At 42.5% G+C, this 27,449-nt stretch overlaps 1 protein-coding gene across 1 annotated transcript in view; it reads right to left on the bottom strand.

Moving 5' to 3' along the window:
- The window catches only part of MAN2A1 (mannosidase alpha class 2A member 1), a 108,102-nt gene that overhangs the window by 25,506 nt on the left and 55,147 nt on the right, over positions 1-27,449 (bottom strand). Inside the window, exon 12 of the mRNA XM_053292502.1 lies at positions 18,590-18,657. Within this exon, the coding sequence (XP_053148477.1) occupies positions 18,590-18,657 (68 nt within the window). The remainder of the gene's footprint in view (positions 1-18,589; positions 18,658-27,449) is intronic.

Raw genomic sequence — 27,449 nt, 5'->3', positions numbered from 1 at the left:
GAGTTAGGAGTGCCTATGCTTTGTTAAATCAGGATGTCAGCCACTGAAAATTACCCCACAAAAGAAAACCAACTACGCTAGTTGAATCTAAATGCATCACCAACATATCAATTTATATGTACTTATAAGATACAATTTGCTAAAACTTTCATAAGTGTAACATGAAACGCTTCAGCTATATGCTAAAATCTGCATATACACATTAGAAAAACCCAAATTTTGCTTGAGTACACTCACAAACACTTGGAATACAGCTTAAACGATATCTGTTCTCACACCTACTATTCCATTGCAGCACTCCTTTTAGTTACAGAGATTGTTCCTTTGTAAATGTTTACATGAACAATTGTAAGCTATCATTGGTCAACATGGATATACTGCTATGGCATTTATACAAAAAGTAGTATTCTATGCTCATAGAAAATGTCATCCTACCCCGCCCCTCAAAAGACTCACAGGGTTGATAGGTTTCATTAAAACCTTTTCCTATACAATTTGATGACAAACATTTTTAGATTTTTAAATAATGAAAATACTTCTAATGATCTAAATTATATGTACCTGTTATAGTAACAGTAAAGTAATTAATATCATGAGGATTTCCACAATTTTTGGCTGGTCTTGGTCATCAAGCCATCAAAGTTGTGGTGTTCATCAGCCATCAAAATTGTGGTTGCCTGCCCCGCCCCTCCCATTGCCACTTTGGCCAAGCTGCAGCTACAACTATCCCCACCTCCTTTTTCATACTTTGGGGCAGGAAAGGGAGATGGAGGAGGAAGATGCCCATTTGGTTCTGTGTGGCCAAGGCACCTCAAGTGCCTTGGCGATGCAGAGAAAAAGCACATCTCCAGCATTCTTCCCAACCTTGCTGCTGAGGAGGACATGGGTTTGCTGCACAACTACTGGGAAGATCCCCACCTAGATCTCAGGCTGGGATTGGTACTCATCAAGCTTTCCAGGAGGTGGTGGTTCTTTTGTCATGGCAAGTAAACTTGTGGAAGCCTGGGAATTACAAATATTAACTTAGTTTTCAGTTGAATCCTTTTGTACACCCCATGAAAATGTAATTTCATATTGCCAAATATTCAAATATTCCTGATGCTTTGAGTCACTCCTCAGTAATCTTTAGGAAAGAGAATGTGTTCAATGGCATATAAGACGCAAACTGGTAAATCTCAAGTATAAATCATGACAACAGATTTGGACATGTGCTATCCAGTATTCCGTCTCAGCCCCAGAACTCCCCAGCATGCCTGCTGCTTCACTCGTATGATACATTATTATTATTATTTTTTACATTTATATCCCGCTCTTCCTCCAAGGAGCCCAGAGCGGTGTACTACATACTTGAGTTTCTCTTTCACAACAACTCTGTGAAGTAGGTTAGGCTGAGAGAGAAGTGACTGGCCCACATTCAAAGGTCATACAAAGGCCAGCATATTGAACTTCTTTAGAAAGGGCTTCTATCATGTTCCCCTTGCTAATGTGAATGCAACTAGTGTAAATGAGACCCAATACACTCAAGTCGAGAATTTGTTTCTGCACAACAAGCTATGAGAACAGCTCCTTCAATTCGATCAATTCATAGCTGATACAACCTAGACCACAGATATTAAAAAGTAATAGAGGAAAACCTTGGTATTCGTGGGGGTTTCATTCCCAGCTAGTGCTGTGGATGCTGAAACTGCGAATACCAGGTAATTGGGGCTATGGAAGCATGTGGGTTAGGTTCCTAAGGGCGGGGGGGGGGGGGATTGGACTAAAATGGTGTTTTTTTAAAAAAAGTAAATAAATTAACCAAAGAATGCCCAAAAATTGGGCAAAAATGCTTTTTTTAAAAAAACCACCATTTAAAATTGCCGTGGATGGCGGCAGAGGCAGCCACAGCAGTGGGAACTGGGTCAGAGGCAGCACATTTTACCTTCTCAAATCACCACAGATGGTGGGAGTGGCAGCTGCAACAGTGGGGATTGCAGAGGAGGCGACCCAAAATGGGATGCAGACCGGCCGCACGCTCAGTTGGAAGAGAGGCTTGGAGGGAGAAGGAAGTCTCTGTTGCTGCTCCCACCACAATCCCTGCTGCTGCGGTCACCTCCGCAGCAATTAAAAGGAAAGATGCACCACCACCTACTCTGCAATCCCCACTGTTGAAGCCACTGCTCACACTATCTGTGACTATTTTAGAAGGTAAAATGTGCCACCTCCGACCCAATCCCCGCTGCTACGGCTGCCTCCTTTCCCCTCGCCCCTCTCCTTTCTGTCCCCTTTCCCCTTGCCCCCCTCCAACCCAAGCCCTTTACTTGTAAAGGGGAATCCTTGCTAGATTCTCTTTTACAAGTATGGTTGTGGCTGATCCCGACCTGTTGATTCGCGAGTCTTCCCCACTTTGTGTATGCTGAGGTTGGGTACCTATTCCCTCACCACGGTTACGCAAATTGCAAATACTGAAACCACATATAATGAGGTTTGCCAGTACAATTAAAATTTGTAGGGAAGAAAAAAAGAGAAAGGCCAGTTTTAAGCAATTGTTTTTCTCAATATGTTTGATATACCGTACAGTATAAACTTGACACTCTCCTTGTAGATTGTGTGCAAGCAGGCATGTGCAGACCACGCATATCCTTGGTATTAAGAATGCAAAGGATTATTTTTAATTTAAAGTAAAAGTTCAATAGAAGTAAAAGTAAAAAGTTCAATAGAAGTATTCTTTGTATTAAGAATGCAAAGGATTATTTTTAATTTCAAGTAAAAGTTCAATAATAAAACACTATAGAAATTTCCCGGCCATATCACAATCCAGTTAAACCTCTCAAAGTGTATCCTTACAAAATAGCAAAGGGAAGCGGAAGCACAAATAAGCAGCTCTTCCTGTTGTTCTGCATTTCCATCTCATCTGAAGTAGAACAGAAAGTGTGCAAACTGTCCTTTCATCAGGAGCTCATCTTCCAGGCAGGCTAGACGCAAAGTCAGATGAGATACAGGTGCAGAGGGAAAGGAAGTGTGGGGCATAGTAATAGTAATAAACATCCAAAGCCACCTTCATACTAGGATGCACAGGGTTAAAGACAAAAGAATAATCCCAACTATACAGAGACCACAAAGAAGATGAAAGAAGTCAAAATCAAGAATACTGAGCAGCGAGATTGAAGAGTAAGGGAAGGTCAAATTGGTGAATGAACTAGTCAAAAGTGAGTTTGCAACTTGCTAATTGGGGAATGGGAATAAAAGCCCTACAGAGCACACAGATGGGCAGCATTTTAGGTTTTAGTTACACAGTTGTATGCAGATTACATCTGTGGCTATATAAATCTGCCATACTAATTTAAGACAATATCTCAAAACCATCACCAACATATTTTGTTGTCTATAAGAAAGATAGCTAGGTAATTGAGATACCACACTCACAAGGGACTCTACTTCACTCATACTATGTGCCACAAAACAACATTTACCCTGTAGAAGACAACTCCTAGAGATAATCCACCCCAAAAAGAAAAACGAAAAACACGGAGGCAGTTTTAGTGAAGGAAGTGTGGTACCATCTAAAGGTCTCATTGAACTGGACTTAAGACAAGAACTTGGAGAAAATGAACAACTACCTCCGTTTCAGAGGCAGCTGTGTTGCTCTCACCAGTCAGAGCACTTCTTTGTGGCACTGCCTCAGGGTTTACTGCGGGAAGTGATTTCTTCCTTCAAAAATTTAAAATTGCTCTCCTGTTTCGATCAGCCAGAAAGACCCTGAAGAAAAGAATTTCCAGTCAGAACATTTTACCTCAGAATCCAAAGTGAGGCTTGGCCTACTCTGTCATCAAAATGCTCTCTGAAATGCCAATTTTTACCCCTACAGCTACTTAATTGTGCTTGATTCTCACTCCCACAATCAACTATTCCACGAAAAAGAAAGAACTTTTGCATACCTAGCCTGATATGCACCTGAGCTTTGGAGTAATGCACTATAATTGGTAGTGACCTCCATTAGGATTTTCACCTGCAAAAATTAATACCACCTTTTACCTCAGGAATATTAACAATGCAAGTAAAATGGTGAAGAACAAAACTTTAAAGATTTAATGCAGTCACTGCATTTACTACCCACATGCAAGAGTAACAAAATGTTTCAAAAATGCTCTAAGAATGTTTTACAGAAACAGAAAATAAGAACTGCTGAAGTATTAACCTAAGATAAAAATTACTTCCCTCTAGTGCCAAAGATAAATTCATGTAGAATTCATACAGTTATGCCAGGACATTGCCATAAACTGCATCCAGATTAAATTGCACCAAACTTGTACTGTAGCATATAACCTTAATGAAACATCATTGCATTAAAGTTACATATAAGGCAGAATATCTTCCAGAGTCTTGAATATGCAGACATAACTTAAGGAAGACAGATGAAGTGCATGTGTGATTAAAGAACACCTGCTTTTGAGCAGGTGATGGAAATGGAAAAGGCGGCTTACTGAATTTTAAGGGATTACCAACATTATTGTAAACTAAGTATTGTGTAAACTGCACATCCAAAATCTCACCCATCCTAGGAGAGAACAGGAACAAGCAGCATTGACAAAGAGTGTTGTCTCTATTTCTACAGAGTTCAACATAAGAGTCCAAATTCACCTATGCAAGAAATGCGTTTAATATACTGCTAGCAGCAGAAACAAAAACCTGAATAAGTATTTCATAAAAAAGAGAGTTAACACATACAGTACATGCCTCCCTCATGTCCCTCTCTTACAATAGTACTATGATGCTTTAAAAAGCAAACAAAAAGGTTCCACACAATGTGCCCCTCAGGCAAGACTCAATGTCCAGGATTTTACCTAAAAGCAAGTTCAGGATCGACCTTAGGCTCAAGCACTCTCCCCCCTCACCTCTTCCACACTCCCCTCACTGCAGTTACATTATGACAAATTAAACAAGGATATTTTGTGCTGAACACTTAGCACAACTACAGTATTGGTCAAAATATGTATATTCTTCATCAATAAACCAACTGAATTTAGCCCATTCACATTCAACTATTTCCTTTAATTTAACCATGTCCTGAAACACTAAGAACCATATAAAATTCTTAATCTTCTACTCCCTAATGAACTCCTGAGCCCAATTTAGATCAGAATATAAGATGACTTTGTTCAAGGTTGTGAAAGGGCTAGTATGTGCCTCTCCTCCGTTGAATCAGAATCTGGAACCATCAATTACTCCCTGTGACATGTTTAATGAATTCTTTGTGGGGGAAATCTCTTGTATTCGGGCGAACTTAGATTCCGTCTCCACAATTACTTCAGTATCTGATGTGTAGGTGTCCTGCAACATTTCTTGTGTGGTTAAGTTGGATCAGTTCCAGTTTGTGACTCCTGAGGACGTGGATGAGCTGACTGGAATGGTACGACCTACCACCTGTTCTCTTGACCCTTACCTGACATGGCTTATACTATCTGGCAAGGGGGTTGTTGTAGAAGACCTGGTAGAGATTATAAATGCTTCTCTGAGGGAAGGCTAGATGCCTTCTTGTCTTAAGGAGGCAATTATTAGACCGCTTCTGAAGAAGCCTACCTTAGATCTCTCAGAGTCGATCAACTACAGTCCTGTTTCCAACCTTCCGTGGCTGGGCAAGGTAACTGAGAGGATGGTGGCCTCCCAACTCCAGACAGTCATGGAGGAGACTGATTATCTAGACCCATTTCAAACTGGCTTTCGGGTGGGCTATGGGGTGGAAACTGCCTTGGTTGGCCTGATGATGATCTCTGACAGAGGAAGTGTGACTCTGTTGGTCTTATTGGACCTCTTGGTGGCTTTTGATACTATCGACCATAGTATCCTTCTGGGGCGTCTGATGGGGTTGGGAGTGGGAGGCACTGCTTTGTGGTGGTTCTGCTCCTACCTCTCGGGCAGGTTCCAGAAGGTGTCCCTTGGAGACTGCTGTTCTTCAAAATCTGAACTTTTGTATGGTGTCTTTCGGGGCTCAGTATTGCCTCTGATGTTGTTTAACATCCACATGAGACCGCTGAGAGAGATCATCAGGAGATTTGGTGCAGGGTGCTACCAGTATGCTGATGACACCCAAATGTACTTCTCCATGTCAGCATCATTGGGAGGGTGCATAACCTCCCTAAATGACTGCCTGGGGGTAGTAACGGGCTTGATGAGGGATAACAAACTGAGACAGAATCCAGATAAGATGGATGTACTCATTGTGCGGGGTCGAAACTCGGGAGATGAGTTTGATCTGCCTGTTCTGGCTGGGGTCACTTCCCCGGAAGGAACAGGTGCACAGTCTGGGGGTGCTTCTGGATCTGAGCCTCTCCCTGGTATCCCATGTTGAGGCAGTGGCCAGAGGTGCCTTCTATCAGCTTCGGCTGATATGCCAGCTGTGTCTGTTTCTTGAGGTGAATGACCTCAGAACAGTGGTACATCTGCTGGTAACCTCCAGACTGGATTACTGCAATGGGTTCTATGTGGAGTTGCCCTTGTGTGTAGTCCGGAAATTACAGCTGGTTTAGAATGCGGCAGCCAGGTTGGTCTCTGGGTTGTCTCGGAGAGACCATATTACTCCCGTATTGAAAGACCTACACTGGCTGCAGATTAGTTTGCAGGCAAAATACAAGGTGCTGTTTATAACCTATAAAAATCTAAACAGCTTGGGTCCTGTGTATTTAAGATAACGTCTTCTTTGTTATGAACCCCACCGCCCATTGAGATTATAAGAAGAGGTCTGTCTGCAGTTGCCACCGGCCCGTTTGGTGGCTACTCGAGGATGGGCCTTCTCTGCTGCTGCCCCAGAGCTTTGGAACGTGCTCCCTGCTGAAATAAGAGCCTCCACATCTCCGACAACTTTTAAAAAGTCTTTAAAGACGTGCCTATTCACTCAGGCTTTTAATTAAATATTGTTTTTACAGTTTTAACATTGTTTTAAAATGTTGTTTCAAAATTTAAATTGTTGTAATGTTTTAACTTTTACTATGTCATTTATTTTGTTTTAACTACTGTTTTATGTTTTTTGTTGTCATTTAACGAATGTTTTAGCTTTTTGTTTGCTTGTTGTAAACTGCCCAGAGATGTGGGTTTTGGGCAGTATAGAGGTGTGTAAAATAATAAAATAATAATAATAATAATCGAGAAGAAAGAAAAACAAGTTAAAATAATCGACATAGCAATACCAGGGGATGGCAGAATAGAAGAAAAAGAAATAAAAACAACAACAAAATACAAAGATCTAAAAATTGAAATTGAAAGGCTGTGGCAGAAAAAGACCAAAATAATCCCAGGGGTAATTGATGTCCTAGGTGCAATTCCAAAACAACTTGAAGAGCACCTCAACACCATAGGGGCCACATAAATCACCATCAGCCAATTACAAAAATGAACTTTACTGGGAACAGCCTATATTCTGCGACGATATCTGTAATAACAGCAACAACATTGATAATAAAATCCAGCTATCCCAGGTCCTTGGGAAGGACTCGATGTCTGTATAAAACAAACCAGTCAATAACACCTGTCTGACTGTGTAAACAACAACAACAACAATATTATATTAATAATCAACTACATCCACTACGGAAGGCCACTCGGGACAGCACGAATACTACAATGCTATCGTCTACAACAAACAGATATTCATGCATACCAATCCTTATGTACGCTGATGACGCAGTGATTTTGTCTCAGAGTAGAATAGGCTTGAAGAAAGCCTTAAGTGTGTTGGTTGGTTTTTGCAAAGAAGAACAGGTAGTAATAAATTATACTAAAATGAAGATAGTTCATTTTAGTAAGGAAAACCGAAGTTATAATTGGTCAATCGACGGCCATAAAATAGACCAAGTTAAATAATTTAAATATTTAGGGATGACCATCCAGTCTAATGGCTCCAAGAATGCTCACATCAGCTCAATGGCTGAAGTGGCCAAGTGTAATATTGCAGCAATAGAGAGATTTTTTTTGGTCTAAGGGGGAGGACTATATTCCAGCAGCAATCAAACTCTACAAGATCAAGGTGGTTCCTCAATTACTATATGGAGCGCAATTGGGGATGTATGCAAAATTTGGCGAACTCGAAAAAATCCAAATGGGTTTCTTGAAGAAGCTGTTTGGAGTCCCCAACTGTGTGTCCAATGCAGTGAACCGCTCAGAGGCGGGCATCCTTAAATTAGAGTCCAAGGCCTGGATGTTATCGATAAACTATTGGATAAAACTGCATCTTTCCCCGACAGGATTAATCCCCAAATTACTGGCAGCAGAACCACAAGCATCCTGGTGCAAGGAAATAATGCATAAGCTTTCTTGCTGCTGATTATCACTCACTTTTTTGTAGGAGGCTGGTGCGACTACAACTCACAAATTGGTGCAGCAAAGACTGGTCGATATAGAAATACAAAATGAGAGGGCTATTTTGCCACAATTTTACAAATCTGTACAGCTTAAGACAGATTTAAGTCCAGCTACTTATTTGTTTATGATTACTCATTGTAATCATAGATGGGCCTTCTCTAGGGCGAGGTTTAATGCCTTTCCATCAGCGCTATTACGGGAAGTATAACAAATTGCCCAATGAAAAGCGCATATGTCCTTGCAGCCAGGAGATCGTGTCAATGGCCCATATTCTATTAAAGTGCCCACTTTACCAGGATGTAAGACAGCAATTAATTAATCCCCTGCTAAATAATCTGAAGGGAAAAATGGGGGATTTCCTTGTAAAGTATTTATTAGCTGATGAAGATTCAGTAATTTCCAGAATAGTCACTAAGTACTGTTATGTGGTTTTTAAAATAAGAGTCTCAAACTTATGAGTGTATTTTAAAATTGCCATTTTTAGATATATGTATATGCTTATTTTAAGGATATTATGCTATTTTATGTCATTTACTATTGTATATCTCTCTTTTGGTCATTGACCGTAAATAAAGTAATCTGAAAATCTACGACACTATCTTTAATTTTTCTTTAGTTATCCTAGACCCTAGGAAAGGGCCCAATAATTAAAGTACCAAATGCAGTCAATAACATCTGGTAGACTGTGTGTAAACAGCATAACAACCACCACCTGTTTTTATGACCCCTTGCCACAAAAATGCCAGACTGTGACCCATCCTCTCTAGTTCTACAAACACTTGAAACGCCATGGTGCTATCACCTGACAGTAAATGTTAAAGTGAATACCACCAAATTCCTATGCAAATAGGAAATGGCAGTATTTTTACTATTCAATAATTTTATTATTGTACTCTGAATCTTCTGATATTATTGCATTTATTTTGCATTCACTGTTAGCTGCTTTGGGTTTCTTTCTCTCTTTCTTTCTAAAGTTGGATACAAATATTAAAATGAATCCCTGATGCTAGAGTATGATAGGACCATGAGTGAGGAGGTCACTCTGGGGTCTCTGGAAGGGTCCAAGGACTCAAGGAGTTAACATTGACAAGATGTGAGAAACAGAACCATCACAGCCATCTTAGTGCAATTAGAATCCCTTCAACCTGTTGCTTGTGGACTTTCTGTTTCACTTTTGAAAAGGGAAAGCAGAAGAAAAGCCTACACAAGTTTATTTGGCCATGCTCCTTCTCTCTGAAACTTTTGTTGAATCTGGACAGCTTCTTAGTCCGTCGGACATTATTCCACAGAAACAGATATTATTCCTCACCTGGCCATTGACAAACTGCCCTCTACTAACAATGTAAACCTGCGATTACACTAGAGGGTGACTGTAACTTTTCTGGATTGTTTGTCCCGAGAAACTGATACTGAGAATAATGCTACCCTGACCATCACATTTAGCTATCATGGCTACTTCAACAAGTGCAACATCCACAATCACTTGCTCCAGATATACCTGTTGTTTCTGCCTTGCGCATTGTGAATGATCCAGAACATCTCACATGTGATGTCCTAATTAACAATTAAAATGTTTTGTCTGTTTTTCACTTTATAGATGTATTTTAAATTGGTGTAAATCACCTTGAGACATTTATTATAGGCAAGTATATATAAACATGTGGAAGGAAGGAAGGAAGGAAGGATATACACATGAATGGTTCGAAATGAACCAGTTCACCGCAAACCGGGTCGGATTGTCCAGTTCTATTGCAAACTGGACCGGCTCAGGAAAGGTGGCTGGCCTATGATTGAATGAGGTTAGATGCAAACCAGCCCGAAGGTTTGAGTGGCTATGGCGGCCACCATTTTGTTCGCTTGTTTTTCTCCCTTGCCAGTTGGTTTTCTGCCACTGTCTTCCCAATGGCTTGAGATTTCCTCTCCTCTGGTTGGGCTTGTTATCCTTCCAAATCAAGTGTTGTCAGGGCAACTCTGTCTCCATTGGCTGGGAGGAGGGATGGTGCAAAAAGGAGGGGGTTTCTAAGTGTATTTAAAGCTCAGGCAGACAGTGCCTGGCTTTACTCTGCATTTGGATCTGGAGGAAGAGAGCTGGCTGCCAAGCTTTTGCTGGCCCTCCTTCTTGCCCTGTTGCTGAATCTCTCTTCGGGGCCTTCTGCTAGTGGGGAGGGAGGGAGGCAGGGGAAGAGAGATTTAGCCATCTCTCGCATTTTTCTTTTGTAGTGCCAACTGCTTTTTGTTTTCCTAAGTTACTAACACTCCAGTGAATTTAACTGGTGGCTGTTTCCTCCTCCCCCACCTGACATTTTGGGTGAGTGGGTAGCACACCTGCTGGCCCCCATCTGCCCTCCCGCCAGCTGTTGACTACTAGTGGGTGCTATCTTGCAGCACTTCTCCACAAGAGCAGCTATGGCGGCAGCAGGGCATTCAGTGGGGAGGCCTTGATGTTGCCTGGCCTTAGCCTCCTTAAGGCCAAGCGCATCTGTCATGGTCAGGTGCAGTGCCATACAATGGATGGATACAAATTGCAGCTGACAGACTGCCCCCAACATGATGGCACCATTGTTGGTGACCAGGAACTCTCGGCAAAGGTTTGGCTACCCTGACAGCCATTTCTCTACCTAGGATCTGATGACCACATACAGCTAATCTGCCATATGGTCAGTGTCCATTAGCTCCGTATGCAGCACAACCCACCTGGACTTTGTTACTACTAGGGTTAGCGTGGGCGGGGGGGGGAGATTCAAAAATTCATTTAAAATTGCCCGATTGACCAACTGTTTTGTGGGTTGGTAGATAGCACTCATCATGCACCCTATCACCCAACCTGCTTTGGTGTCAGTAGGAGCTACCTATGGGAATTAATAGGGTGGTTAGAGTTCCCCATTATTCCCTATGGGCAAACCAGTTCAAGTTGGTTTGTTGAATGGACCGGACTAGCCAGTTGGTTCGATTGAACCAGTTTGTGAACCTGTAGTCTGGATCGAATTATGTTCAAATTTGAACCAAACCACAAAAAATGGTTCCGCGCACACCCCTGAAAGAAAGTAATTAAGTTTGCCATCAACACTTCACAGTAGATCTGCATTCTCAGAGCATCCAGTTTCTAAGCACTTTAACTCTCGTCTTAAAACCACAGATTTTCTGATATTAAAATATAATACCACCCCAGGAGGACATACAATGCCATTAATATGCATACCTGAGCTGTGCACCTCACTCTGTCACCAGCAGTTGAAAAGAGTACTTAACAAATCCATATGAGGCAGTATACGAACAGCTAATACCTAGTGGGATGCGTAGAGCCATCCATCCAACTAGTTTAGGCATCCCTAATACATTTAAAATGCAAGGAGCTAGGAGTGCACAGCAGGAAGAGATTATTACTGGATTCTATTAATATTTCCCGAAACATCCTGATCTGGCCACCACCACCGGTGACAGGATATTAAACTAGATATAGTGGCTCAGACCAATTATCCAGCTAAGTTTAGAAATGTAAAAGCTATATAAAATAAAGCACAGTTTTTGATGCCAAGATTACTGGTTCTAGTAAATGAGTATGCTATTTTATTCATGCTCCTCAAGGTCATGAAAAAGCAACTGTCTCAGATTAGATAACAATATGTGAAAAACTACAAGTGGTGGTAAATGGCAATGCATCAAATATATTTAAATAAAGTTATGTTGGGCTTTATTCAAAATATCTTACTGACAATCCGGAAATAAGCAAACTCCACAGATAACAGAAAATTGTTTTGATTTGGCATATTCCACCGTTCACAAACGCCATCTATGGTGTTGGCAAAATTAAAAAAACAAAAATGTGTGCCCGAAAGCCTGTAAATTACATATTTATTTACAGGTCAGAGGCAGGGGGTGTGGGGAGAGTGTTCTCAGCTTAGTCTCATGCTTATGCCCCCATTCATTTGGCATAGCATAGTGGACAAGAGTGAATTTGTCTAAGGTACAACATGGAGGTTCTTGGTTCCAATCTCAGCTCAGCACTCGGTACTAAATTACATTTTTATCCTGCCCTCAGGGCTATGTATAAGGAGCTCAGAGCTATGTATAAAATATCTCTCTCTCTCTCTCTCTCTCTCTCTCTCTCTCTCTCTCTCTCTCTCTCTCACACACACACACACACACACACACACACACACACACACACACACACACTTTATTCTCACAACAACTCTGTGAAGTAGGATAGGCTGAGAAACAGTGACTGGCACAAGCGAGGTTAGTGGGCTTTCAAGTTGAGCAGGGATTTGAGCTCAGATTTCCCCAGTTCTAGTCCAACACTCCACTGGCTACTGGCGGCATAGACAAGTCATTCACTTTCTTCTTCAACTCTCTCTATGGTATATGGGAGTAATATAATAGGCTGACCTTAAAGGACTGTTGTAGGGATTACTGAGATCATATTGTGAAGCATTTTCAGTACTTCCTATTTACATCGCACCATTCCTAAATGTTACATTTGCTTGATTTAGTAGGAGTTAGCCCTCTTTTGAATTGTTTACTGATCAAAAGCCTATAGCAAACTTAAATCAAACTCTACAAATGTTTATAGAATCCCCCAAGCAGAATGTCTGCACATAATCTATTCCGCATCATCTTTTAAACATTCCCAACACACTGCCAGTTTTTTTCAAATGTAACATTACTGTCTGTGGCCATGACAGTTGTAATAAAAAGAACCAATGCCTACATCAACGTTCACCACAGATAATGAGATCTTGAGTTTATTTAGCTTGAACAGATGCAAAGGGAAATAGTATCATATGGTCTGTTTCAGAAGTAGGTTTATCTGCATTAGCATAACACTCATATCTTCCCTACCATCATTATGTCTGTTGCTCACAGTTTTGATGTGTTTATCCATACAATTCTGTAAGATAGTAAAGTCTTTCAAAAACTCTTTTAAGTGCTTATCTTTGGGAAATAACCATATAGACCAGGGGAACATAATCTTGCCTCTCCAGCTGTTGTTGAACTCCCACCATCCCCAGCCACAATAAATTGGTGGGAGTTATGGTCCAACAACAGCTGTGGAGCCTAGGTTGCCTACATCTGATATAGACTATGGCCACAATCTGTCAACCTCAAAAATTCTCTACATACGAAAGCCCTGATGGATCAGGCCCACGGCCTATCTAGTCCAATATCCTGTTTCACACAGTGGCCAACCAAATGCCTCTGGAGAGCCCACAGGCAAGAAGGGAGGGCATGCCCTCTCTCCTGCTGTTGCTCCCCTGCAATTGGTATTGAGAGGCATTGTGCCTCTGAGGCTGGAGGTGGCCTATAGCCACCAGACTAGTAGGCATCGATAGACCCGTACTCCATGAATTTGACTAAGCTCCTTTTAAAGCCATCAAACTAGTGGCCATCACCACATCTATGGCAAAGAATTCCATAGATTAATTATTCACTGTGTGAAAAAGAGCTTCCTTCTGTCAGTCCTAAATTTCCCTGATCTTCTGTTTCATGGGATGACCCCTGAATATCTGTCCACTCTCTCTGTTCTGTGCATAATCTTATACACCTCAATCATGTTTCCCCTTTGTTGCCTCTTTTTCAAACTCAAGAGCCCCAAATGCTGTAGCCTTGCTCATAAAGAAGGTGCTTCTGACCCCTGATCATCTTGGTTGCCCTATTCTGCACCTTTTCCAATTCTACTATATCCTTCTTAAGATAAAGTGACCAGAACTGTACACAGTACTCCATATGTTGCTGCACAACATATTTGTATAAGGGCATTATAATATTAGCATTTTTATTTTCACTCCACTTCCTAATGATCTCTAGCATGGAATTCTCCTTTTTTACCACTGCCGCGCATTGAGTCAACACTTTCAATGAGCTGTCCATCATGACCCCAAGATCTCTCTCTTGGTCAGTCACTAACAGCTCAGATCCCATTAGCATATATTGCCCCAATATGCATCACTTTACACTTGCTTACATTGAACCTCAAATGCCATTTTGTTGCCCACTCATACAGTTCAGAGAGATATTTTTGGAGCTTCTCATGATCTGTTTTGGGTTTCACCAAGACGACAATAACTATTTATATACCACCTTTCAACAAAAAGTTCCCAACACAGAGAAATATGAATAAATAAAGATGGCTCCTCATCCTCAAAGGGCTCACAATATTAAAAAGAAAATAGACACCAGCAACAGACACTGGGAGGATGCCATGCTGGGGCTGGATACGGCCAATTGTTGTTCCCCGCTCAATAAAGAGAATCACCACTTTTAAAAGCTGCCTCTTTTCTCAGTTAGCAGGGGTACTGATCTCCTCCTGGCTGATCTCCTAGCAAAAATATGTAACTTGTCCCTATAATCAGGCTCTGTACCAGAGGACTGGAAAGTAGCTAACTTAACTCCAATTTTCAAAAAAGGGATTCAGGGGGGATCCAGGAAATTACAGGCCTGTTAGCTGTGAGCCCTTTGGGGACAGGGAACCATCTTTATTTATTTATATTTCGCTTTGGGAACTTTTGTTGAAAAGCAATATATAAATAGATGTCATCATGGTGAAACCCAAAACAGGGGAACTATTTAGCACTACCCTAAATATTTTAGTGTCATATTTGCTGCTTACCCCAACTTCTAGTTCATTTGTGAACAAGTTAAAGAGCACTGGTCCCAGTACAGATCCCTGGGAGACCCCACTTCTTACTTCTCTCTATTGTGAAAACTGTCCATTTATTCCTACTCTCTGTTTCCAGTCCTTCAACCAGTTACCGAAACACACATGTTCCCTTAGCCCATGACTGCTAAGTTTACTCAAGACCCACTCAAGACCCTTTGGTGGGGAACTTTGTCAAAAGCATTTTTGGAAGTCCAACTATAGCATGTCAACCGGATCACCTTTATCCACATGCCTTCTGACACTCTCAAAACAACTCCAAAAGGTTAGTGAGGCAAAACATGCCCTTGCAGAATCCATGCTGGTTCTCCTTCAGCAGGGCCTGTTCTTCTGTATGTTTAACAATTCTGTCCCTAAGCGTGCTTTCCATCAATTTACCCGGCACCAAAGTTAAGCTAACCGGCCTGTAATCTCCTGGACCCCACTGGATCCTTTTTTGAAAACTGGAGTTACATTAGTTACTTTCCAGTCCTCTGGTACAGAGCCTGATTGTAGGGACAAGGAGATCAGCAACTTCACATTTCAGTTCCTTCAGAACTCTTGGGTGGATGCTATCTGGCCCTATCAATTTGTTAATTTTTAGTTTTCAAGACAGTTTGAATCATCTTTCCTCATCACCTCAAACTGGGCCCAGTTCTTCAGCCTCCAAGCCTGAGAAGCTCAGTTCTGGAAAGGATATGTGCTCACAGTATCTTCCGCCATGAAGACAGATGCAAAGAACTAATTCAGCTTCTCTGCAATTTCCTTATCCTCCTTAATAATCCCATTCACACTTTTATCACCTAGGGGTCCAACTGCCTCCCTAGAAGGTTTTCTGCTTCTGATATATTTTAACAAGTTTTTGTTATTCCCCTTGACACTTCTAGCTATATGCTCTTCAAACTCTCTTTTTGCTCCCCTTATTGTCTCCTTGCATTTCTTTTGCCAGAGTTTATGTTACTTCCTGTTCTCTTCATTCGGGCAGGACTTCCATTTTCTGAAGGAAGTCTTCTTCCCTTTTATAGCTCCCCTGACTCTATTTGTTAGCTGTGCTGGCATCCTCCTAAACTAGGTGGACTTTCTTGACAATTTTCCCCTCACATATATGCAGAATTGGATCACACTATAGTCACTGTTCCTCAATGGCTCTGAAACTCTCACATCTCGTACCAGGTCTTGGGCACCACTCAGTATTAAAGCCAAGGTTGCCTCCTCTCTGGTTGGTTCTGGGTGGTCTACCTGTTCTAAGGTACAGTCATTTGTCATGTTTAGAAATTTGGCCTCTCTTTTGTTACCCAAATGTGAATTTACCCAGTCTATTTGTGGGCAGTGGAGGTCACCCATTATTACCACTCTGTCTCTCTTTGACGCCTTTCTGATTTGCTTCTCCAACTCCACGTCACTCTCAGCATTTTGATTAGGAGGGAGACAGCACATCCCTAGTAACACATTTCCTTTCAGTCCTTGTATTGTCATCCATAATGATTCCATGGAGGACTCCAGTCCTAAATTTTCTAGCTTGTTAGAATCAAATATACATTGCTACTCCACCCCCAATCCTTCACTCCCTGTCCCTTCTGCAGAGTTTGTATCCAGGAAAAACAGTGTCCTTCTGGTTCTCATCGTTCCATCAGGTTTCCATTATGCCCACTATATCTATGTTTTCATTAGTAACCAAGCACCAGCCTATGCAACCTATCAAAAACCAGGGAAACCTGTGATCAGACATATAACCAGATCCTCGTCCTTTGCTGATCCCCAAAATATTCATGACAATACAGTACATGCCAAAGTGGTATTCACCCAGATCACTGGTTGCTCCCTCTGCTCCACCCTGTTACTCTCAGTAGGACTGACTGGCTTCCAGCAAAAAGGAAGCCAGCAAAAGTGCTCGTCTCAGACCAAGCTGGGAAGCAAAAATAGAGCCACGTGCAGAACTTCCATAGCCTAGAAAACACATAGCCTAGAGAACACAGTGTCTTCACAGCACCATTCTATAAACAACAAGCAGGACAACTGAGACCGTGAACACAATTCTTACCCCTGTTTCCAGTTCCTAAAGTTAGAAGAGAGAATGAGTCATGCCCATAGCTTTCATAGTCCTCCTTTTCTGAACCCAGTTTAGCATTATGGAAGCTACAGATATGACTCTATCCATATTACTAGGAGCTATTATCACAGCTATACAGATGTCTGATTCTCAATTTTACTGCAAACAACCAGGCAATTACTAAGTTTCACAGTTATACCAAAAGCAGTTCCCCTATAAAACTTAAAACCATGCTTACAATACTATATATCTTGAACTCTAGAGAGAACAGGAACATCTATAACATTACTAACTTGAGTTTTCTAGTGTTTCTTCATGAAATCAGACATAGTTTAACCAACGGCACCAACACTGAGTCACAGTTCTCTTGAAAATTATCTAACACAGTTTTCAAAATCTTGGCTAGGAAGATTGCTGATTTTCAAGATCAATACTTGGTCATACTGGAAATTCTGCTAGAACCCAATTAAATCTTGCTTTTGTTAAGGAACATTTTACTATCCACTGTGTTCGAATAGTTTTTTAATAGTAAATGACTACTGTATAAATGTTTTGTTCTACTACTAATTAATATGTTTGCACAACTACTTAGAAGACTAAAACATTCCTGTCATGCTAATCTTTCTCTCTGTTTTCTTTGGCTCCTAAATTTCTATGCATTTTTTTTGGCAGCAGTTTTTCTCCCCCCACCCCCCAATAATTTTTATTCGATTTTTCCACAACATAAGACACACACACATACACACAACAACAAAACAAAACACAATCAACAAACAAAAGAAGAAGACGAAGAAAAAGAGGACTTCCATCTCATCATTGGAGCAAGTATCAATTACAATACCAAGAACTTGCCTGTAGCTTAGTCGTTCTCCCCCAGTTAAATCACAAAAGTCAGCTCTAGGGCATTTCTAAAAACATTTTTGTTACTACTCAAAACCTAATACAAATCCATTTTGCAGCAGTTTTTCAAACAGAGCATAAGGTTTGAGAAGAGGTATGGTTTTTATGTTTGCCCAGTAATGTTCAAAATACACTATCAAATGAAATAAGACAGAAATGATTTTCTTAAAAATGCAGTTTTGGAGTCAACTACATTTTTAAAAATGCAAAAATAAGTGAAGAATTTGCCTCTCTATGGTTCACCTTTACAATCCTATGGATAAGGGCGGGGGTGGGTGGGTGGGTGTGTATTTGTGTATCATATTTAAGAATGTCCTAAACTTAAATATTGTTCTACCCAGTTAGTTTTACTGTGTTTACTATTTCTTGATTCAGGTAACATAGTTTCACACTCAGATGCCTTTATCATCATGAACTAGCATATATAATAAGCTTTTATATGGATTGTGAAGTTAATTTTCCAATTACATCACTGTATTCTGTCATTCTAGTCAGTCACCTGATCTCTCTGACCCAAATGAAGATTTTTAAAAAATTCAAAATATAATAGCACTACATGCTTAACATCCAAGATTTCCAGATATTATCAAATATAATATTTTGATATTATATTTACTAATTATAATATTAATATTATAATATGTAATATTTAATAGAACAATATTTACCTTGGCTGAATATTCAGTTCTATGATAATCTTGTGTGGCAATGAATCTTGTGAAGACTGGGCATCATCCTACCAATAGGAGAAAAATTCCAGTTTACTTGCTGGTGCAACACATATGAAATTATTTTTAAATTAACTAAAACAAACAGTCATATCTGTTATGCTCGAGTGCCAAGTAATCCTAGTTCCATACACATCAGAGTTATTTAACTATGCAATTTATACAAGATGCAATTTTTAGTGCATGAATGTTGCTGACAAACTGAGCAAAGAGGCATTCTCTTATATTTAACAAGAGGAGAGCAACTGGCCCTTTCTAACTTCAGCACAGAATCCCTCCAGTGGTGATTGTTGGTGTCTACTTAAAAAAAAAAGATTTATTTTTTATTTATTCATTCAATTTCTATACCACCCTTCCAAAAATGGCTCAGGGCGGTTTACATAGAGAAATAATAAATAAATAAAGATAAATAAAATGGATCCCTGTCCACAAAGCACTCACAATCTAAAAAGAAACATAAGATAGACACCAGCAACAGTCACTGGAAGTACTGTGATGGGGGTACATAGGGCCAGTTGTGAGCCATTTGGGGAGAGGGAATCATTTTGTTTAATTTTCTATTTAAAGTTTCTCTGGAAACTTCTGTTGAAAAGCAGTATATAGATATTAGTAGAACAGGTGGACTTTGTAATCTGAAATCCTGGCACCTGCGGTTCTGCATATCTGCGGTGTGGCTATGGAGACCTGACTTTGTTATTCATGGATACAAAAGCGTTGAAGTTTGCCTATCTGTAGTTCCCGGGTGGCCGGAAATTATCTTTGAGATCATTTCTGGCCACCATTTTGTGTCAGTTTAAAAAAGAAAAAAAATCCCACAATTTCACAGAAAAACAGCAGATTTTGGCATTCCAGGAGGCATAGCTGGACAGCTGCAAAGCATGGCATGGCACTTTAAATTCTCTTATTTATCCTTTTTAAACCTCCAGGAACCTAACCCCCAATCCCCATGGACATCAGGTCTCGTTATCTATGGAAATTAGCAGGAACAGAACCCCCAAGAATAACAAGATCCATCTGTACTATTACATCCTAACAAAGCACCAGTGCTTATGAAAAGTTAAGAACTCATCCCCACTGCTGACTGGACAAATGCTGACCATTTCCTCTTTCTGAGGAAGAGCTCTGTGCTACCTGAAAATATGTCCCTGAGGGACATGCAGCCTCAGGTACAGCCTCAGCCTTTTGAGTGACACAGAGGGCTTTCAGAGGAAGGGGAGTCCGCTGAAATCACACACATGTGCTTTAGTCTGGAACTCTTCAGAAGCAGTGGTACTACTCCGGTGTCTTTCTCATTGCACTAGGGGTGTGCACGGAACCAGTTCCATGCACACCTGGGAGGCGGGGGGTGGCTTTAAGGTGCGGAGAGGGTGCTCTTACCCAGGAGCCCACCACTTCCAGTTTTATGCTGACCAGGGTGGCAAGAGGGTATACAGCCGCCCCACGCCAGCATTTTTTAAAGCAGTGCCAGAGGGGGAAACGTGGCAGGGAAGGTAAGAGCACCCTCTCCGCACCTTAAAGCCACTCCCACCTCCACCTTCGAACCAGTTTGAATGTGGGGGTTCCAAACCTGTTCAGCGTTCCTTGAATGGAATGCCGAACAGGTTCTTGCACATCCCTACATTGTACCACTGCTGTGTTAGTCAAGATGACAGCTAGTTTAATGATTTGAAATTGAAATAAGAAATAACCTACAAAATTATGTTATAACCATGTAAATATCAACATTATGCTGACTACTGAACTATTTAATGCATTAACGCAGGGGGTAATACAAGGGGTATTTGAAGGGCTCCTGTGGCTACTCAGAATCCTCCTGTCTCCCCACACTGCAGCCGTGACAGTTGTTCGCCATCTGAGGATTCCCAGCTTGAAGCAGACTTGTCCTCAGTGATATGTCCATTGCAGAGGAGGAGAGAGGAGGGTGAAGACTCTCCTTTGCTCCTGATTGGCTGGCCATGTGTTAAAGCTCAGTGTACCCTTTCACTCAGCCTGACAGGCTTCAAAAAATTAGTTTTGAGTACTCCCATTGAAATTAGTGACAAGGAAACTTGTCCCATTAATCTCAAGTAAACTTGTCCCATTAATTTCAGTAAGACTGATTATCTGTAATTTAGTGTGTATGTGAACAAATGACTGTGGCTTATCTCACTAACTTTAACACTTAAATTTCTGTTTTTGTTTTTATAAAACACAACATAAGCATATACATATATAGCACATGATTTATATGTATATAAGTAAACTTGTCCCATTAATTTCCAACAATGCTTATAAGTAACTTAATCTGAATGTCAACCAGTGGCTGGAGTAGCCCGTCTCATAACTGTAACATTTCAATTTGTGCAAACACACACACAATTTCTATGGAGTACTTGAGCTGAAGGTTTGTAAAAACAGGCTGCTTACCTATAACAGATGATCTGGTAGTGATCCCACAACATTCATAAACAATGGGTTCTGCACCTACGCAGACCAACTTCGGGTAAAATTCTTTAGCTCCTTGAGACGCCTCCAACTGCCTCCTGCACGTGCCCTGCAGTTTCTTATAGCAGAGGTTAAGCGTCCTTTGCTCAGTTTCTTGTTGGCTGACTGATACTATTTTCCTAAGCATCTCTGCATGTATAGTACGCATTGCTTGCGCTCTACAGTGGGGATGGCTGGGCGTGTTTTATGAATGTTGTGGGATCACTACCAGATCATCTGTTACAGGTAAGCAACCTGTTTATCTGGATAAGTGATCTCACAAAAGTCAAACAACAGGTGAATTACAAGCTTCCCTTGAGGAGGTGGGAGCCGCAAACTATTGTAACACCCTTTTCAGCACTGCCCTTCCAAACTCAGCCGCCACTGCAGAGCAAAGGTCTAAAGCATAATGCTTGACAAATGTCTGGTCTGAAGCCCAGGAAGCAGCCATGCAGATGTCCTTGAACCTTACGCCGGACAAATGTGCTGCTGATGTTGCATACACTCTCATTGAATGGGCCTTCATCAATCTTGGTGGAGCCACTTTTTGCAGTTCGTAAGCCATCATTATTACTTCCACTAGCCAATGTGATATTTGTTGGCATGATGGTGCTTGGTCCTTTCGCTGGCCACTCACACAGACAGATATTTTGCTTCCCTCATCCTTTTTAAATAGAACAGCACCGCTCTATGCACATCATTAGAATGCATTGTGTGCTCCAAAGGTGAGGATGGATTCCTGAAAAAGGTTGGCAGAACTATATAATGGTTCTAATGAAAGTCTGAGACTGTCTTTGGTCTGAAGTCTGGATCCATGCGCATCACTACCTTGTCTGGATAAAATTTTGTATATGGCTCATCTATACGCAGTGCTAGAAGCTCACTCAAACGTTTCGCACTTGTTATTGCTACCAGGAATACTGTCTTCAGTGCCATCAATTTCATAGCAGCAGTTACCATCGGCTCAAAAAGTTTTTTTGTTAATGTGGAAAGCACAAGAGACATACTCCACTTGTTTATGAGCTGTCTTACTGGTGGGTACATATTATTTAGGCATTTCATGAATTCCTTGCACATAGGATGGGAGAACACTGTTTTCCCATCCCATCCACTGTGATGTGCCGAAATTGCTGCCATATGTACCTTAATGGAGACATTCGCGAGACCCTTTGTTTTCAAGGATGTAAGGTATAGCAACACCTCCCTTAGTGTTGCTTCCATGGATGTAAGGTGTTTTGACGCTGCATAGCTGCAAAACCTCTTCCATTTGGCCCGATAATTTCTCCTGGTGAAACGTTTTTGGTTATTCAGCAAAAAAAAATCTCAGTAACCTATCCTCCATGCTGTAAGATTTAGTGTAGCTAGGTTTGGGTGCAGCAGCTGACCTTTCTCTTGAGTTATCTGGTCCAGTTGCTGTGGTAGTCACCTGTGGTTCTGGCCCAACAGTCTGAGTAGTTGCAGGAACCATGGTTGTCTTGGCCACCAGGGAGTTATTAAAATTCCTCTGGTCTTGTCCTGCAGTACCTTGGCTACCACCCTGTTCAGCAGGAGATATGGTGGATACAAATAAACTGTACTGCATCACCCTTGGAGCCGCTTCCCAGTCCCATCCTGGGAGCAGTAATACTCACATTTCTTGTTCTGGTTGGTTGTGAATAGCTCCACTGTTGGTGTCCCCCAACATGTGAACAGCTCTTCTAGGAGTAAGGGATTCACTTCCCGTTCATGTTGTTGGAGAATATGACTCCTGCTCAATGCGTCTGCTAGTGTGTTGCCCTCTCCTTTTATGTGGATGGCAAGCATATGAATCTTTTGTACAATGCACCCGTTCCACATTTGCAGACTGAGCTGACACAGTGGTTTTGACACAGTGCCCCTGTGGTTGTTTATGTATGGAATCCCGGTGGTATTGTCCATTTGTATCTGGATCACATGGCTCGTGATGGTGTTTTGAAAAGAATGCAGAGCCTTGAACAAGGCCAGTAGCTCTAGGAAGTTTATATGCAACTGTCTCTCTTGAGCATAACAAAGGCTTTGTTGAACACCCTTTGTTCTGACAGATAAACTCCCCAGCCCAGCATGGAGACATCTGTCGTCACCGTTAGTGTGGGCACTAGAAATTTGAATAGAATACCCCTCTGGAGATTTGTACTCTTGGCCCACCAGTGTAGAGAAGCCAACACCTTTTTGGTAGAAGCAGGAGTTTGTTCTGTGGATCGACGTTGGGATGAAATTCCAACAAGTACCACATTTGCAGCTTTCTCCATCTCAGTTTTGCATAGGGCACCATCGACATGCATGAAGCCATCAGGCCCATGAGTACATGAATCGCTCTTGTTTTCTGTAGTGGTGGTGTTTGGAATGCTTCCACGATTTCTCAAACGTGTTTGTACCTGTCTTCTGGTAAATACGCTCTCTGTTCATCCATGTCTAGTACCGCACCAGTGTACTGTAGTCGCTTGGTAGGTTGTAGATGTGGCTTTTTGCAACTGATCTATACCCCCCAAGTTGTGTAACAGTGATGTTACTATCTTTACGTGGGAGGTTAACTGTGTCCTTGTTCTTGCAGTGTGGAGCCAGTCTTTCAGATATGGAAAGATGGACAGGCCCTGCATTCGAAGGTAGGCTATGATTGCTGCCATACACTTTAGTCATGTGCACGGACCGGTTCGGAGGCCATTCTAAAGGCCTCCAGACCAGTCCGGACACGGGGTGGTTTTGGTTCGGGTGGGGGGTTCCACAGGAGTACGGGGGGGGGCTTTACTCACCCTCCCAAGAACGACGCCGTATTTATGTGAGTAAGCGGGCGGCATGCCTCCCTGCCGCCCGCTTCATTCCCCCTCTCGGCGTTCCCTCCGTTCAAATTCTGAATCGGGCAGCAGGGTATCTCCCAGTCCCTGCCGCCCTCTTTAATGCCCCCGCTCGGCTGGCGGCCGCCCCATTCAAGCCTTCAAGACCCCTGCCAGGCCGGCCCGGCCCGGCCCTTCCCTTCCCTTCCCTTCGCAAGGGGGACGAGCGGCAGAGCTCCCTGCCTTCCTGCCTGGCAGGGGTCTTGAAGGCTTGAAGGCTCTAAGAAGCCATTTGCAGCGCAGCCGGCAAGGGGGAAGGCAGGGAGCTCTGCCGCTCGTCCCCCTTGCGAAGGGAAGGGAAGGGAAGGGAAGGGAAGGGAAGGGAAGGGAAGGGCCGGGCCGGCCTGGCAGGGGTCTTGAAGGCTTGAATGGGGCGGCCGCCAGCCGAGCGGGGGCATTAAAGAGGGCGGCAGGGACTGGGAGATACCCTGCCGCCCGATTCAGAATTTGAACGGAGGGAACGCCGAGAGGGGGAATGAAGCGGGCGGCAGGGAGGCATGCCGCCCGCTTACTCACATAAATACGGTGCCGTTCTTGGGAGGGTGAGTAAAGCCCCCCCCCGCCGTTATTTGGAACCCCCCACCCCAGTGCTGGACCGCAGCTCCGCGGTTCCGTGCACATCCCTAATACACTTCGTGAATACCCTTGGGGCAGTCGCTAGGCCGAAGGGTAGCACATTGTACTGGTATATGTCTGTGCCTACTGTGAAGTGCAGGTACTTCCTGTGGTTCTCCTGTATGCCATTGTGGAAATATGTGTCCTTCAAATCCAACGTCACAAACCACCTTTCTTCATGTAGAAGTGGGAGAATTACTTGCAGTGTTATCATGCGGAACTTCTGCACTTCAACATATAGGTTCAACCAACATAAGTCCATTATTGGTCGTATGCCCCCACACAACTTCAGGGTCTGAAATTACTAGGAGTAAAAACCCACTTGGCTGTGAGCCCACTGCACCGGCATAATTGTCTGTTTCTCCAACAATTCTTTGACCTCCTCCTTCAGGGTTGTTCTCTTGGGAGTATATTTTATTCCCATAAACTCTGGCAGAGTCACGAATTCTATTGCATACCCCTTTGTGATTATGTGTAACACCTACTGGTCTGATGTTATGTGGTGCCATGCTGGGGCATGACTTCTCAGAGTCCTGAGGACTCTGGCAAGTGTCAAGGTGTTGTTCCTTGTGCAGATGGTAAGTATCATTGTGGTTGGGTGAAGGTGGGCTCTGACTGCAATCAAAGGTGCTGTTTGGCCTGCTGTGCAGCCTTGTTACTGCCTGCTGTGCAGCCTTGTTACTGTTCTGCTGGTTAGTCCTATTTCTAGCAGCACACAGTTTGTGGTTGTATCTTTGATACAGTTTCTGACAGTCTTTTTGCTCATTTTGTCGAAACATGTTTTGCCTCCTTTTGTAAGGTTGATATCTAGTATTAGTATACCTTTGAGTTGTGAATGACTTCGCCGTGCTTTTTTATTTTTTCCTGTGTTCCATAGTGGCATCTGTTTCTTCAGGGGAAAAAAACCCTTACCATCGAAGTGGAGTGCTTCTATTCGGTCCTGCATATCCTGTTGCAGCATGATAGTCTGCAGCCATGCGTACCTCCTCAGCATTATTGCAGATGTTAGCGTACGGGAATCTGATTCTGTTAGACACTTTGCATTACTTAATTGTTGGCATGTTGCCATTGTTGTCCTGAAAAAGGTGCTCTCAAATTTATTTTGAAACTCAGCTGGAGTCAGATTAGCACGTTCTTCAAACAAATTCTCCCACAAGGAGTATGTATACTTAGATAAACAAGCAATGTAATTGGTAATCTTAATAGTAAGGCATGCTGTTGAGTAAGTCCTCCTGCCAAGAACATCTAGCTTATATCCGTCCTTATCTGATGGGGTTGTGTGGTGCCTTCCATCTCTGGATGATGATCTGCAATCTATTACGAGCGAGTTAGGTACAGGATGCTTCATAAGGTACTCATTGTCCTCTTCTTGTATCCTATACAGTGTTTCCAGTAGTTTCTATGTTGGTGTGGACATCTGAACAACTTCCCAAGCTGACTTTGCAGCTTTGGTGATGACAGCATCAGTAAGTAATACTGGCTGTAGTCCCATTGTCCTTTTCATAAAATTGTACACCAGGTCATCCAGATCAGACATCTTTTGTTTAAGGTCCAAGCCCAGTACCTCAGCCATCTCTGCTATCTGTTGGTGATAGGATTTCATCCCCTCTGTTGGAGACATGGACAGAGTTGTAGATACATTCTGGCTAGGCTCTGGGATGTGTTCCTCGGATTCTTCCACTGAGGAGTCTGTAGCGTTCCACTTCATCGGAAGAGTCCAGTTGTTCCTCAGTTGGGTGGCTCAAAGCACTACGTGTGTGCGCAGCACTTTCAGTTGAAAACGTAGGCAGATTCCTATTGTCCCTCCTTTCGTTGTCTCTTGTTTCGATTGTTTGGGTAGCTGTATCCTGTGGCATAAGTGTAGTCTGTGTAGCCACTACCAGTAGGGGAGGGAAACTAGTTTGACTGGTTTTTATTTTTTGTTTTTATTTTGTTTTTGACCGTTCTTATTTTTGATCTCGGTTCTTGTAGCTTGACTGTCTGTACTGATGTGTCTCAGTAATCTTGCCTGTTCAGCGTTACTTGTGTTGCGGTCTGTGTCAAATGCATTCTGTGAATCTGCCATTGTCTAAAGAATACGCTTCTGGAGACAGGCTTATGGAGGTATCCCCCCAACCCCTATGTGGCAGCAACCCCAACCCTGGAGTGTCTTATATGAGCTCGTATACGACACCGAAGGTGTCCTTGGTGCCGAAAGAGCTGGTCTGATTCTTCCTCCTCCATCTTGACATCCAGTCCGTGACTATGGAAACCTCTGAACGTAGAAGATGATGGAGTGCTTTCTCCAGACTCCATCAGGATCACGATGTCCAGCACTGATGTAAGATCTAACCCTGTCTCCACCTGTTCTGATATCGTGTACAGTGTCGAAGGTGACAGGTGCCTGTTCGCTTGGCCTCAATGTTGAGGAAGTTGGCTTCAAACGCTGTGGTTTTGGCAACGATGACAGGTGGAGTGGTGTTGTTGCCGAAGAGAGAGATGCTGCTCGGTGTTGTGATTCCGGCGTCTGCTCACTTGGCTTCGATGTTGGAGATGTCGATATCTGGCGTGGCTGCCTCGGTGTTGAAGGAGACTGTTGTGGAGCTGGTGCCAGCAAGAGCAAAGCTGCTTGATGCCGATGGGCTTCTCGTTTTCTGGAGAGGGGGTTGTTTCAGATGTCTTGCTGCAATGTTTTTTTCTTGTGCATTTTGTCTTTATGTTTCTTCAGTGGTGGTGCGTCAGGCGATGGCTTGCCCTTTCTCTTTGGGCTGGCATGTATGGCAGTCAGTCTCTTGAAGGGTGTTGCATCCCTCAAGGTCGAGGCTGCTGCCCCCAACACTGAAGATTTAGACTGCGTATATGTTGCAGTCCTTGGTGCTGATTCAGAGGTCGAA

This window comes from Hemicordylus capensis, chromosome 2, assembly GCF_027244095.1.
Source record: "Hemicordylus capensis ecotype Gifberg chromosome 2, rHemCap1.1.pri, whole genome shotgun sequence".
Lineage (NCBI taxonomy): Eukaryota > Metazoa > Chordata > Lepidosauria > Squamata > Cordylidae > Hemicordylus > Hemicordylus capensis.
Note: the sequence above shows the minus strand (reverse complement) of the source record. Positions and strands in the feature narration are given on the sequence as shown.